Below are 14,557 nucleotides of genomic sequence, written 5' to 3' on the forward strand. Positions count from 1 at the left end.
TATTTTAAATAAGCAACACCGAAAAGGATTTCTGCTCGTTCATACAGAATAAACTAAAGTGCAGATTATTACAGAAACGCCGATTTATTTTGGAAATGGGTGAAATGTTCCGGCTGTACTTAAATTTAAAGGAAACATTTAATTCTACACAATTATAATCAAATGTTCACCTTTTATTTTGGTCTCCCGACAGTTTTATTCCTATTTTCCTTGTTTCTTTGATGCACTTCATTATCAAGATTGTAAATAAAATGCTTTAAATATTCTGTGTGCAGGTCGATTCCTAACTTTTGAATTGTCTGAAAATATTTGTGTATTTGAAAAACTATGTAATAAAAAGTTGCATTTGTAAATGAAAATGGTAAAAATGTTCTCAAAGGATTGAGAGACCTGGAAGAGAAAAGACAAACCGAATATATCATCAAGATCTTATTTTCCCTTCATCTACTTTTGTTTCTAAATGTGACTTCCATGTTAATTTTACTATGCTTTTTAGTATGCATATATATATATATATATATATATATATATATATATATATATATATATATATATATATATATATATATATATATATATAGATATAGATATCTATCTATATAGATATAGATAGACATATATATCTATAGATATGGATAGACATATCTATCCATATCTATATCTATATATATATAGATATATAGATAGATATATATAGATATATATGTAGTTAAGTGAAATAAATAGATTGATCGGTTCATTGCCTGATGTTTATTATTTCAAGATGAAAATAAAAAAAATGTTGAACATAAAAACGAGATTAAATCACAGGCTACAAATAAAACATTTTATTGAACGGTTCAGTGGTCACTTTGCAAATAGAACTTTTATTCTATACAATATTACTTACAGTAATTGTGCTTTAAGAGTAAGAGCAGTGATGTACATCGTTTAATCCAACCATCAGTAAAGTTCATGCTTTGACATCTTCCACGAGAAATAAATGAGGTCAGGAGTTTACTTTGTGTTGGTGTGTAAGAGAACATTTCATACATATAAAAGTTTTAAAAAAAATCAATGAACACAATTACAAAATAGAAGAAAGGTACTTTAAAATATGTACAATATCTCTGAATTCAAATGAAAGCTCTTTGGTTTGTCCTCTCTGAGCTCCTGTAGAAACATGCTGACTACTGGATGTAGCTCTATAGAGATAAACATACTTATTGATATTATATTCATTCATCCAAAAGCATAGAACGGATCTGTAAGTTAAAGCATGTAGAAATACTCACAAGTTAAAGTACGAAAGTAGACGTTTCTGAATTTCAACAAGGCATCAATAAAGGTTCAAGTTTGTCAATAATAATACATCAAACCGCTTCAGTTGTTGATGATATTTTGCTTTATGAATCTGAATGTGTTTGTCAGCAGTGTGAGTGTTTAGTGTTGAGAGGAAGAGAGTCTTCCTCCTTTAAAGAACGAGACTCTTCTTCCTCCTTTAAAGAACGAGACTCCTCTTCCTCCTCCAGAGAACGAGACTCCTCTTCCTCCTCCAGAGAACGAGACTCCTCTTCCTCCTCCAGAGAACGAGACTCCTCTTCCTCCTCCAGCGAACACAAACGCATTGAGGAACCAAGACTAAACCTGAACCCGAACCCAGGATACAGAGGTTTAGTGAACGTGGTGTTGAAGGTGTGGAGGTGTGTCAGCGTGTCAGAGGAGACTCTGTAGAAGGACAGAGAGCCAGCAGGATAGTCCAGATACACCGCGACCCGACCAGAGGAAGAGGAGGAGGAGGAGGAGATGGCTTTATGGATGTCATTGTGACTGACATAGTAACCGTTATCGGAGCAGTCCAGGCTCCAGGACTGATCGTTCCTTCCAAACAAACAGTCTGGACCGTGTCCTCTCCTCTTGATGCCTCTGTAGCTCACCGCGATGTCGACTCTTTTTCTCCACTCGACCTCCCAGTAACAGCGACCGGTCAGACCGATTCTGCACAGCAGCTGAGGCCATTCCTCAAACCTGTCTGCATGGTAAGGATAGCTCTGCTCCTCCTCCGCGCCCCACACCTTCCTGTCCTTGTGAGTCAGTTTCATGTGTTTGTTCACCGTGTTGGCGTTGATTTTGAGCTTACAGGAATCTGAGAGAAACGAGACAGGAAACGGCAGTTTGTCATCGAACACAGCCGAAGGGTTCATTTGAGGTTCCATGAATCGAGAGTGAACACTCACATTTCCTCAGACCAGCTTTCAGCCACTGATCTCCAGCTGGTTCAAAACTGGAGGAAGAAGCAGAGTCAGAGTGTAACGGCGTGGTTCGGACCATGAAGCAGTACGACGGACACCTGACATTTAATAGAGCTGAGTTTAATGTGTTTAAAGCTCTATTTAAATCATCATACCTGAGAGTGTCCAGTCTGCAGAGTGGATCCTCCAGTCCAGCAGACAGCAGCTTCACTCCTGAGTCTCCTGGATGATTGTAGCTCAGGTCCAGCTCTCTCAGATGGGAGGGGTTGGAGCTCAGAGTTGAAGCCAGAGAAGAAGAGCCTTCCTCTGTGACCAGACAGCCTGACAACCTAAATACACACTATTATATTTCAACTATACACAACAATTAAATATTAACATCTTATTGAAGTCAATATTACAAATGTCTTAGCAAACAGAGTTCTATTTCTGTGGCGTCCGGCCACAGAAATAGAACTCTGGAGAAGAAGAGTCTAGAGATGTACATTGTAATAAAAAGTTGACTTAAACTTAACTTGTACATCAAGCAACATTTAAATGTTCATCAGTTAAACAGAAGATGAATCTTGACCTGAGAATCTCCAGATGACAGCGTTGACTCTTCAGTCCAGCAGACAGCAGCTTCACTCCTGAATCCTGCAGGTCGTTGTTATTCAAGTCCAGCTCCCTCAGACTAGAGGACTTGGAGCTGAGGACTGAGGACAGAGCTTCACAGCTTCTCTCTGAGAGGTTACAGCCACTCAACCTAAAATATGTAGAGCACATGTGTGAAAAAATGTATATCTATATTTGATATAATGTACGATTGTATTCAGGCAGACATTACTGTTATGAATACAAAGTGGTTGAATGACTTAAGAAAAATGACAGTGAACAGTGTGACAGCTCTGGTTTACCATGTATAGGTTTATTAAACCTGACCTGAGGGTCTTCAGTGTACACTGTGGACTCTCCAGTCCAGCAGACAGCAGCTTCACTCCTGAATCCTGCAAGTTGTTGTTATTCAGGTCCAGCTCCCTCAGACTGGAGGACTGAGAGCTGAGGACTGAGGACAGAGCTTCACAGCTTCCCTCTGAGAGGTTACAGCCACTCAACCTAAAATATGTACAGCACACGTGAACACATTTATATCTCCATTTGATATAACGTACAATTATATGTAGATAAGCAGTACTGTCATGTATTAAAAGTGGTAAACTGAATGACGAAAAACATGAAAGTTCTTGTTGACCATATATAGGTTTATTAAACCTGACCTGAAAGTTTCCAGATGACAGTGTGGATCCTCCAGTCCAGCAGACAGCAGCTTCACTCCTGAGTCTCCTGGATGATTGTAGCTCAAGTCCAGCTCTCTCAGATGGGAGGGGTTGGAGCTCAGAGCTGAAGCCAGAAAAGAAGAGCCTTCCTCTGTGACCAGACAGCCTGACAACCTGGAGACACACACTATTATACTTCAACTATACACAACAATTAAACATTAACACCTTGTTAAGTCAATATTACGAATGTCTTCGCAAACAGAGTTCTATTTCTGTGGCGTCCGGCCAGAGATAGAACAGTGAAGAAGAAGAGCAAACAGGAGCTGCAGAGTCTGGATGTATATTGTAACTTGTACATCAAGCAACATTTAAATGTTCATCAGTTAAACAGAAGATGAATCTTGACCTGAGAATCTCCAGATGACAGCGTTGACTCTCCAGTCCAGCAGACAGCAGCTTCACTCCTGAATTCTGCAGGTCGTTGTTATTCAGGTCCAGCTCCCTCAGACTAGAGGACTTAGAGCTGAGGACTAAGGCCAGAGCTTCACAGCTTCTCTCTGAGAGGTTACAGCCACTCAACCTAAAATATGTGCAGCACACGTGTGAACACGATTGTATCTACATTTGGTATAACGTACAATTATATTTCGGTAGGCAGTACTGTTATAAATTAAAAGTGGTAAAACTGACTGAAGAAAAATGACAATATAACATGAAAGTTCTGGTTGACCATATATAGGTTTATTAAACCTGACCTGAGGGTCTTCAGTGTACACTCTGGACTCCGCAGTCCAGCAGACAGCAGCTTCACTCCTGAATCCTGCAGGTCGTTGTCATTCAGGTCCAGCTCCCTCAGCCTCGAGGACTTGGAGCTGAGGACTGAGGACAGAGCTTCACAGCTTCCCTCTGAGAGGTTACAGCCACTCAACCTGAAGGAGAGTTAGTGATGAAGACAACAGGTGCCGAGAGGATTTTTGCCTGTTATTGTTTCTATTGCTGGAACGTAACATTTAATGGATCCCAAATCAATGTTATTCTTAAATGAACAACAAAGTGACGTTTTATTTCATATCAGCATTAATATGTTGAGTTGCAATGAAACTGTAGAAACTATTTTCATGTTTTACAATTGTTCAACTAATCAACAGAAGACTTTCCTGAGTGGAGAACTACTCTACTCGTGTGATGAAGCGTTTACCTGCAGGTATCTGGTACTTACAGAGCTTTGTTGGAGGCTTTGACCACTGGCAGCAGCCTCAGAAGAGCCTCCTCTGAAGCAGAGTATTTCTTCAAGTCAAACACCTCCAGATCTTCTCCTGATGACAGTAAGATGAAGCCCAGAGCTGACCACTGAGCAGGAGACAGTTCATTTGAGAGACGTCCTGAACTCAAGAACTGTTGGATCTCCTCCACTAGAGAACCATCATTCAGTTCATTCAGGCAGTGGAACAGGTTGATGCTTCTCTCTGGAGACACGTTCTCATTGATCTCCTTGATGTACTTGACCGTTCTCTGAATGGTCTGTGAGCTACTCTTCTTTTTCAGTAGGCCTCGTAGATGATTCTGATTGCTCGGCAATGAAAGACCCAGGAGGAACCGGAGGAACAGGTCCAGGTGTCCGTTTGGACTCTTCAAGGCCTCGTCAATAGCATACCGGTGGACCTCTGTCGTGGACGTTGTTCTGAAAAACATTCGTACTTTGTCGAGAAAGGTTTGCCCGGACGCCAACATCACGTTCTTTCTTCTGTTGACGAGTTCCATTCTCACGTAGAACGCTGCCAGAAACTCCTGAACACTCAGATGGACAAAGCTAAACATCTTGTCTTCATTCTTCTTCCCATGTTCCTCTTTGAAGATCTCCGTGAACACGCCAGAGCACACGGAGGCCTTACTGACATCGATGCCGCTCTCTTTGAGATCTTTCTCGTAGAAGATCAGGTTGCCCGCTTCCAGCTGGTGAAAGGACAGTTTGGCTAATGACTTAATGTACTGGTTAAACTTCTTTTGGTCGTACTTCTTCTCTTTGGTCTGATGGATCTGAAACACCAGGAATTTTGCGTACATCTCCGTCAGGGTCTTGGGCAGCTCTCCTCCCTTCGTGGTCTCCAACACGCCCTTCAGAACCGTGGCGGTGATCCAGCAGAAGACCGGGATGTGGCACATGATGTGGAGGCTTCGCGAGGTCTTGATGTGGGAGATGATCCTGCCGGCCTGCTCCTCGTCTCCGAACCTCTTCCTGAAGTACTCCACTTTCTGCGGGTCAGTGAACCCTCTGACCTCTGTCACCATCCCGACAAAATCAAGATGGATCTGACTGGCCGCCGCGGGTCGCGTGGTTATCCAGAGGCGAGCGGAGGGGAGCAGCTTCCCCCTGATGAGGTTCGCCAGCAGCACGTCCACTGGGATCGACTCTGTCGCCGTGAAGGCGACCGCCGGGTTTTCACCGCTCGAGCAGTCCAGACGAAGGAGGCTCTCGTCCAGCCCGTCCAGAACAAACAGGAGCTTGAAGACACTCTTGTCGTAGTTGGTGTTCGGCGACGACTGCAGAGTTGCGAAGATGTCATCGAGAGCTTCTCTCTCGATGCCTTTGGCCTCGTCGATGCATTCGTGAATGAGCTCTGACAAACTCAACTTTTCTCCCTTCCATAAATTCAGCTGGCGGAAGGTGAAGGGGAAGATGAGATGCACGTCTTGGTTGGTTTGTTTCTCGGCCCAGTCCCACACAAACTTGCGCACCAGAAATGTTTTCCCGATTCCCGCGATTCCGTTGGTCAGTACGGTTCTTATGGGTCTGTACCCTCCAGACGGGGGTTTGAACATGTCTCTGGGTTGAATTGGTTTCTCTTCTTTCGCCGGCTTCACCCTCTTCACCTCAATCTGCATGACCTCGTGCTGAGTGTTGATGTGTATGTCGGCCCCTGCTGTGATGTACAGCTCTGTGTAGATGGCGTCCAGACGTTGCTCATCCTTCTTCTCCAGCCACGCCTCTTGTGCACACATGAACTTATCCTGAAAGTAGGATTGAAGCGTCTGTTGGTGAGATGAGATGGGTACACCCAGAACCATCACGTCTGTATGGAACACAAATATGGAATAAAAACACATTATCAGGTTGTTTGTCTACAACACAAAAGGTCCCTTGCTGAAGGTGTCAGGTGGTGGTTAAAGGGACGACCCAAACGCCGACAAACCGTATAAAGAATATTTATCTGGTTGTTATTGGTAGGAGAAATTAAAGGAAAAGAACCAGCGTCACCTTTGTTCTGACAGGTGGACGCTCCTCTGTTCTCTGAAGTGTCTCCAGCATCAGCATCGCCTGTGGGTGAAGTTACAGGATGTTTTATTCTCTCAATACGACTTCATGCCTATTTCTTATCTACAAGTTAACCAGTGACTGGAAATTAAGATTATATTTTACAGCTTTAGAGTCATATTTTCTCTTTCGCCTGAGGACAACGGTGCCTTGTTATATAGAGAGCTGAGATTGTTCTGCAATGCTTTATGTAAAACATACATGGGTTCATATCCAATATGTTAGTGCCTTTAAAAGTTGAATTTAAGAAATTATGTAAAATCAAGTTTCCAGAGCCTCTAACCCCAATACATAAACTTTTCGCCAATAATGTGCAAGATGCTGACAGTATTTCATCTTATTACGTAACTCAGCCAGCTATTCCTACAACAAAAACAATGAACAAGGAAGTATAACGACCAGAGAAGCCCTGACGGGGCATCACCTGAGCCTTTTCTCATGATCAATGAGAATACAGATGACTGACCTTCTGGTCCTGCGATGGTGTCTGGTAGTCCCTGCAGCAGATCCTTCCTGGGTATCTCCTTTAAAACCTTCCTGGTCACCTCCAGAGCTCCGTGAAGTTCAAAGGTCTTCACCATCAGCTTCACAACGTCCTCACTATCTTCTGCCTCCTCCAGAGCCGACTCTTTGAGCGCTCTGTGAGGTTTCATGAAGCCGGGCTCGCTCAGGTAGCATTTGAATCTCTTCAGTTCTTTTTTTGGTAGATGATCCAGAACCTTCAGAAGGTCCTCTGACGTCATCGTGGCACCCGGGTCAAACCTGGCTGTTTGGTCACCTGAAGAGGAAACTGAAACACAAGGAGCTCTGATTGGCCGACGAGTGTTATTTGGCTAGCAGGAGCTCCTGCTGCTGCTGCTCTATGGGATGGACTTATGTAACGTTGAAGTGGCACACTGCGAGGACTTCTTTCAATTCATTCAAATCAAGAGACGTTTGAGTGAAAGCACCATCTGGAATGGACGTGTCCTTGTTTCACCGAAATATCGTGACTAGAACATTTGATTGGCGTTAAAGGAAGTGAGCTCGTTTGAGGCGCGCTAGCTTTATAGTCACAGAGCTTCCATAGCGCAGAGCCAATGACAACCAAGGCAAGAAGCTCTCATTGCACAAAAAGTGAAGAACATTCAGAAAAGAAACTCCTCGACAACAGAAAAGACTACGTTACAGGAACTGTTCTTCACTCTCTCGTCAAAGACTGCAAGTCCTCTCGTCTCTTGTGTTCAACGCTGTTGTGATCCTGCAATTTCCCCCCTGCGGGACTAATAAAGGATTATCTTACCTTAAAACGCTCTAAATGCGACGGCTTCTATCACGATGCAACCATGCCAGTCAACTCACGCCATGAAGGCTCCTTCACCGCCACAAGACAATGGCGGTGGAGTCAGGAACTCATTTTAACTGGCAAGGGAACGAATGGGATGCTGGGACAGGAAGTATTCAATCTGACTGAGCAGGACGACAACGTCTTCTTCGAGATAATGAACCTGAACGTCTCCAGAGACGACGTTAACGGTTGGGTTGCCCCGCTGCCGTTTAAAAGCACCCTGGCAGTCCTTCACCCAACAACAAAGAGCAGGTTTTCGAAGACTTTGCATCTCTACGATGAACATTAAAACTAAAATCTGTTTGGATCATTCATGGACAAGATCTTTGCCAACGGAGGTGAGGGAGGAGCACCACCACTGAGCGAAAATGAGGAGTGATGGTATCTCCCAACGTTTGGGGTCGAGCACGCACAACAACCCAATCAGACCTTTGAATCAACTGCCACGCCTTGAGGGTCTCCCTGAAGGACGAGCTCTGAACAGGTCCTGACCCTCCTTGTGTCACCCTCTGACCAACGATACATCAAATCAGCCTTTTCTCATAATTAAGAGATCAGACCTCCATTTCCTTTGAAGACAATGAGCTTCTGTACAGAGACCTTGTTACATTAACAGCATTGTGCGTCGCACTGTTTTCATACAGATGACTGACCTTCTGGTCCTGCGATGATGTCTGGTAGTCCCTGCAGCAGATCCTTCCTGGGTATCTCCTTTAAAACCTTCCTGGTCACCTCCAGAGCTCCGTGAAGTTCAAAGGTCTTCACCATCAGCTTCACAACGTCCTCACTATCTTCTGCTTCCTCCAGAGCCGACTCTTTGAGCGCTCTGTGAGGTTTCATGAAGCCGGGCTCGCTCAGGTGCCATTTGAATCTCTTCAGTTCTTCTTTTTTTAAATCATCGAGGACCTTCAAAAGGTCCTCTGACGTCATCGCGGCTCCCGGGCTAAAACCTGGCTGTTTGGTCACCTGAAGGGGAAACTGAAACACAAGGAGCTTTGATTGGCCGGTAAGAGATGTATTTGTGATAATAAAAGTGCCGAAAGAATTGATCACGGCTACCTGTGAGGACACTCACCTGTCGCAGTCACATCCAGAGGAGGTCCAGGAGACTTTCAACCTGCGTCTGCAGACACAGACCCACGCGGCCATCACGTCCTCGCGCCTGACGTGAAGGCTTCAGCGCTGCCAGTACACGACCTGTTACAACATGTCTGCCAGGCGTGTAGCCCTGTGGAAAAAAGCAAGATTATTAAAACAAATTAGTTCCTCATAACTCAGTCAGGTACCCAATTTTCACCTCGTAACATCTGGCTGATTAATGTGCAGCTTTAACGACGTGCACATATAATTATCAGCCCTCAGTGTGAGTCTGCAGCCATTGAGGAAGTGCTCGCCCTTTGAGACTCACACTTCTTCCTCCTTTACCTTTTGCCCCCAGACTCACGCAGCCTGATTAAAGTAGTTCACGTTACATAACTCTGAACGTGCTGCAGTTTGAAGTTTCACAAACTCGTGATAGGTTCCGCTTAAAATAGTCGGATTTCACTAACAAATCCCTTATTTGTATCTTAAAAAAGTCACAAAACGGCCGCAGCTTCTCTTTTTTCTTCTTTTCCGCCGGCGGACTATTTTTAAGGCAGAGGCTTCCCTGAACGGCGGATGATTCTGCATCCGGGTCACAGAGCACCGGCGGAAGCTTCTGGAGATTTAAAGCCGCAGCACGCAGAAATACAGCAACGTTAACTTTTGATGTTTTAACTGAACGACACGTTTCTTTTTGACTCAAACACCTTTCCAATATGTCTTTGTTTTCTGTCGGATTCCTCAGGTCCTCACCTTTCCAGAAAGGTGTGTTGTTGTTATTAGTAGTAGTAGTAGTAGTAGTAGTAGTAGTAGTAGTAGTAGTATGTGGGATGTTGTGAGGGCTCTAAACCATGGAGCTGGAAAAAGTCAGACCACTGGAGGAGGGATTTTTGGAAAATATTCCTCATAATCATGATGATGTTATTATTTATATATATAAATATATTTTTTTAATATATATATATATATATACATAAAATATACATAAATAATAAAATGTATAAGTATACATAAATATAGATATATCACTGAAATATATATATACATAAATAATATATATTTATATAAAATATAAAGAAAAAATATATACATACATAATACATATATACATAATGTATATAAATACAATAAATCAATTACATATATAAATAAATATTAAAATATATAAATATAATTATTCAAAAATATATATACAAAAAATATTAATATATATACACATAAAATACATAAATATATATAAATAAAATATATATTAATATATATAAAAATATATTAATATCTTTAAATAAATAAATATATATAAATAAAATATGTATATAGACAGTATAAAAAGTCTTTACTTACATTTAGACGCACCAGACTGTGTGATCCTTGCCGCTTGCCGTACGTTTTGAGCTCTGAAGCCTGAAAACTATTTAAAACTTGTATTTCTTGTTCGCTGGAGGAAAAGAAAGAAGAAAAAAAACTCCACAGCTCCACATGGACTTCAGTTCATAATTCTTCTTATTAAAACTGTTTTTATTAATTTATTCTCTATTAAAATAAAATCAGAAGAAACTCAGAACACAGCAGAAGAAGCGAAAATAAACAATAGATTATGGAATGTACTTCAGTAAAGAAAATAAAAGCTCCAGCTGGTCCAACATGGGGGGGGGCTTTATTACAACCAGTCAAATAAAGCACCGCTTTTATATATTCATATATATATAAAGATATTTTATATATATATATTTATATAGTTTTCATATACACCTTCAGGCAATGACTAGAGGATTCTTTACAGAATCAAGCTTCTCGTGGTTCATCTTAATTTACAGGTAAACTTAGTTTCTGGATATTTAAACCACAGAAGAAGTCAAGGCAACTTTTTCTTTTTTTTTTTTTGCCTCGTTCATCAAGTACAAAAACTGGCACAAAGAGGACGACCGTTTCCATAAAAATGCAATAAAATTAAATTACATACAGGAGGAGACGAAAAAAGTTCTGTAAACCTTTTCCCCCGTTACAGCAAACCTCAAACAAATAAAATCACTTTCCAAAAACAAAATTCAAATCAGTATAAAACACACAAAGGAAACAAAAAAAAACTTGTATTTTTTTTCTTTGCCCTTTGAAAACAATGTGCTATCGCTTGTACGACTTCTGTTCTTCTTCTTTACTTGTGGGGCGAGGGGGAGGAGTCAAGGTTTTATAGAGCGAAACAACACGGCGAGCGCCACTGAAGCTGAAAAACCAACCGACTGAACATCAGCAGAAGGCAACGACCAGCAGCACACAAACAGCAGAAGAAGAAGAAGTAGAAGAAGAAGAAACCGAAAAACGGGGGAAACCTTTTTTTTTTCCTCCCGTCTGAGCAGAAGTTTTCCGATTTCCAAAAGAAGAAAAAAAAAAAAAAAAAAATCATAAGTTTTTGTTAGAGATCTCATGGCGGCTGTGAGTTGATGATGTCATGAAGAGGGCGGGCCCTTGACGGACAGTTTGGCGACTATGGCGATGGTGGCTTCCACCGTCCTGTACAGCATGTCCAGCATGTCGGGTAAGGGGGCGGCGCTCGGGAGCGCCTGTGAGGGGGTGGAGGAGGAGGAGGAGGTGGAGGCGTGGCCACTGCAGCCCTCAGGCCCCTCCCCCGCCAGCCCAACAGCCGACGGGAAGGCAGCGTCCTCCGAGAGGGGCGGGGCCGAGCCGCCGGTCTTAGAGCCCGCCTCCTTCTCGTCCTTCGTCTCCTCTGACGGGGCGGCGGTCATCGCCTCGCCGCCCCTCCTCCCCTCACGCTCCTCCTCCTCGAGTCGCGGCGGCGGCGGCGGCTCGGGCTCCTCCCCCTGAGCGAATCTCCCCTCCCCCGCCTCCTGCAGCAGGGAGGAGGAGGAGGAGAACGAGGAGGAGGACGACGACGACGCCTCCATCTTCTCCTCTTTGGGGGAGGAGTCCGGGTTTCCGGGGGCGGCGGGCGCGGGGTCGGGCGAGGGCGGGTCCTGCTCGGTGCCCGGGTCGATCAGCGAGGAGGAGTCCCGCGTCTCCGTGTCCGAGGTGCTGGCGGGCGTCAGCGCCTCCTGGTGGTGGTGGTGGTGGTGGTGGTGGTGGAGGTGGTGGTCGGGCTTCGGCTCGCCGCAGGGCGGGAGGGCCGCCGAGGAGGACGAGGACGAGGAGGAAGAGGTGGAGGCCGCGCAGAGCTGCGGCGCTGGAGCGTCGACGCCTCGGTCGTCGTCGCTGCTCACCCGCCGCCGCTTCACCGGGGTCGCGCCTTCGTCCTCAGCTGAGACACACACACACACACACACACACACACACAGGTTTTTTTTAAAATATAACGGCGGTTACTGAGATATTTGCGGAGGCCACGTGACTAAAAAACTTGTTTTCTTTCCAGAGGAACGTTTCTTGCTGTGCAGCTCCAATCAAACCTGCTCAGCTTTGAGCGTACTGGCCCTTTAAGAGCACCAAGATTCACACTAAAAAACGTGATTCCTGACAAAACAAGTGTTGGTGGATGAACGACGGTGCGACAGGATGAACAAAAGAAAGTAAAGCGTTGAAATCCAAAGTTTAAAATCAAACCGATTTACGTTCCAGCGACATGAAACACATCTTGATTGACAGGTTGGATCTGGAGAGGTCACATGCTTTTGACACAGGAAGTCTTGTCGTTTACAGGACATCAAAGCGTTCCTTCGCAGTGCTTTTAATACGCGACTCGCACAGAGACGAGGAAGTCCTTTTTTATACGTTGTGCGTTCGTGTCGTACCTTTGGCCTTGTGGTCCTTGGCCTCGAGCTCCAGGGCGCTGCGCTGCTGGACGCAGGCGCGGCAGCGAGCCAGCAGCTCCTGCAGGGCGGGGCAGAGGGCGGGGTCGACGGCCTGAGGCGGCTGGACGGACAGCAGCAGCAGCAACGCCCTCAGGTCCTGATGCACAGAGAGAGAAAGAGAGAGAGAGAGAGAGAGAGAGAGAGAGAGAGAGAGAGAGAGAGAGAGAGAGAGAGTCGTCAGGCTGGGGCTGAAGACAGGAAGTGGCGTGCGTCTGAGCGTGTCGGCATCCGTACGGCGTTCAGCAGGCCGCTGGTCTTGCTGAGCTCCAGCCGGTGAGCCGCCAGCTCGGGCTGCAGGCTGCTCTGCTCGCTCAGCAGGTTCGACACCAGGACGCCGATCAGGTTGGAGCAGCTGGGGCCCGACAGCACCTGGACCTACACACACACACACACACACACACACACACACACACAAAACAGTTTTTTTATGGTGACAACATCGAGACAACTATTCACAGACTGGACTACGGAAGCCCTGAGAGGCCGGTGAGAGTTTCTGCTGCGTTTAAGTTGTGAGAAAGAGTCGGCAGGTGACTTTTTTTCATAATTTGTTGTTGTAATAAACATTTTGGCCACAAGAGGCATCGCAACCGAGCTGATGCTGAAGGGGGCGACTGCAGAAACATCACAGACTCTTAGATGTTGACATACAAAGCTCATTGTAAGCTAATAAAACACCACAATTCTTAGTGTCAGGTAAATACACACTAATGAAGACATAGCTATGAATATTATGCTATATTTTTGCTCATAAATCCCGGACAATGTTCCTGTAAATCATGACAACAGGATAGAAAACAGCAGATTTAGAAAATAGATCTGAAGATCTGATATTATTGGAACAATTTTAACAAACAAAAGCATCTGAAGACCCAAAGTTTTCTGCTCAGTACCTTGTGCAGGAAGCAGGTGAGGAAGGAGTAGGCCACGTTGTTGTTGAGGAACGTCCTCTCGTCCATCAGGATGCACTTGATGTACTCGCTGAAGACCGGATCCTCGCACAGCAGCTTCACGCACGTTTTAGCCAGAACGGACTGCAAGAGCGGCGAAGACGACGTTAACGATGCAGAAACAGAAAGTAAAGAGAAAACTAAACTGAAGTCATGCGTCTGGTGACCGACCTGAGACTGACAGAGCTCCGTCCACAGTTTGGGGAAGATGGCGAGGTGGAGAGGGAGCCCTTCGTACGCGATCAACACACCTGAGAGGCAGAGTTGCTGCGTTAATATCGTCACATCGGGTGCGTATTTCTAAACGGTTCATTATCAGACGGCTTCGTACGCACTCAGTTTGACCAGCGTGTCCGTGAACTTCTCGCAGTTGATGGCGACGCGACACAGCAGGTGGCTGAACTGGTGGTAGGACAGGAAGTAATCCAGCAGCATCCGGTCGTACACCTCGTCTTTACCCTGAGAGGGAGGGAGAGGGAAGGAAGGAGAGAGAGGGAAGGAAGGAAGGAGAGAGAGAGTTTACTACCAACATTAAGCTCCTGCAGGTTTTAAAGACCCAAAGTAAAAATAAAATGAGTCAAAATCTGTTAT

The 14,557-nt window shown here is 44.6% G+C and overlaps 2 protein-coding genes across 2 annotated transcripts in view; both read right to left on the reverse strand.

Annotated features, from left to right (window-relative positions):
• Positions 1 to 813: 813 nt before the first annotated feature.
• Positions 814 to 9,731, reverse strand: LOC137798693 (NACHT, LRR and PYD domains-containing protein 12-like). Its single transcript, XM_068595598.1, has 14 exons — positions 9,556 to 9,731; positions 9,206 to 9,358; positions 8,784 to 9,108; positions 7,270 to 7,593; positions 6,747 to 6,806; positions 4,710 to 6,561; positions 4,246 to 4,419; positions 3,897 to 4,070; positions 3,488 to 3,661; positions 3,153 to 3,326; positions 2,803 to 2,976; positions 2,387 to 2,560; positions 2,217 to 2,263; positions 814 to 2,125 (listed from the first exon to the last, which is right to left on the reverse strand). Exons 3-14 carry the CDS (start codon positions 9,058 to 9,060, stop codon positions 1,407 to 1,409), a joined length of 4,323 nt encoding a protein of 1,440 aa, XP_068451699.1. The 5' UTR covers positions 9,061 to 9,108; positions 9,206 to 9,358; positions 9,556 to 9,731; the 3' UTR covers positions 814 to 1,406.
• A 1,018-nt stretch (positions 9,732 to 10,749) lies between these two features.
• Positions 10,750 to 14,557, reverse strand: part of usp34 (ubiquitin specific peptidase 34) — a 54,928-nt gene continuing 51,120 nt past the window's right edge. The window contains exons 73-78 of the mRNA XM_068595597.1: positions 14,302 to 14,425; positions 14,138 to 14,217; positions 13,910 to 14,050; positions 13,251 to 13,391; positions 12,957 to 13,113; positions 10,750 to 12,466 (exon numbers count right to left, since the gene is read on the reverse strand). Coding sequence (XP_068451698.1) covers positions 11,661 to 12,466; positions 12,957 to 13,113; positions 13,251 to 13,391; positions 13,910 to 14,050; positions 14,138 to 14,217; positions 14,302 to 14,425 — 1,449 coding nt within the window. The 3' untranslated portion in view covers positions 10,750 to 11,660. The remainder of the gene's footprint in view (positions 12,467 to 12,956; positions 13,114 to 13,250; positions 13,392 to 13,909; positions 14,051 to 14,137; positions 14,218 to 14,301; positions 14,426 to 14,557) is intronic.

The sequence above is a fragment of the Clinocottus analis genome, unplaced genomic scaffold (genome assembly GCF_023055335.1).
Source record: "Clinocottus analis isolate CAN_PGR_092001 unplaced genomic scaffold, fCliAna1.0.p SCAF_31, whole genome shotgun sequence".
NCBI classification, from domain to species: Eukaryota; Metazoa; Chordata; class Actinopteri; order Perciformes; family Cottidae; genus Clinocottus; species Clinocottus analis.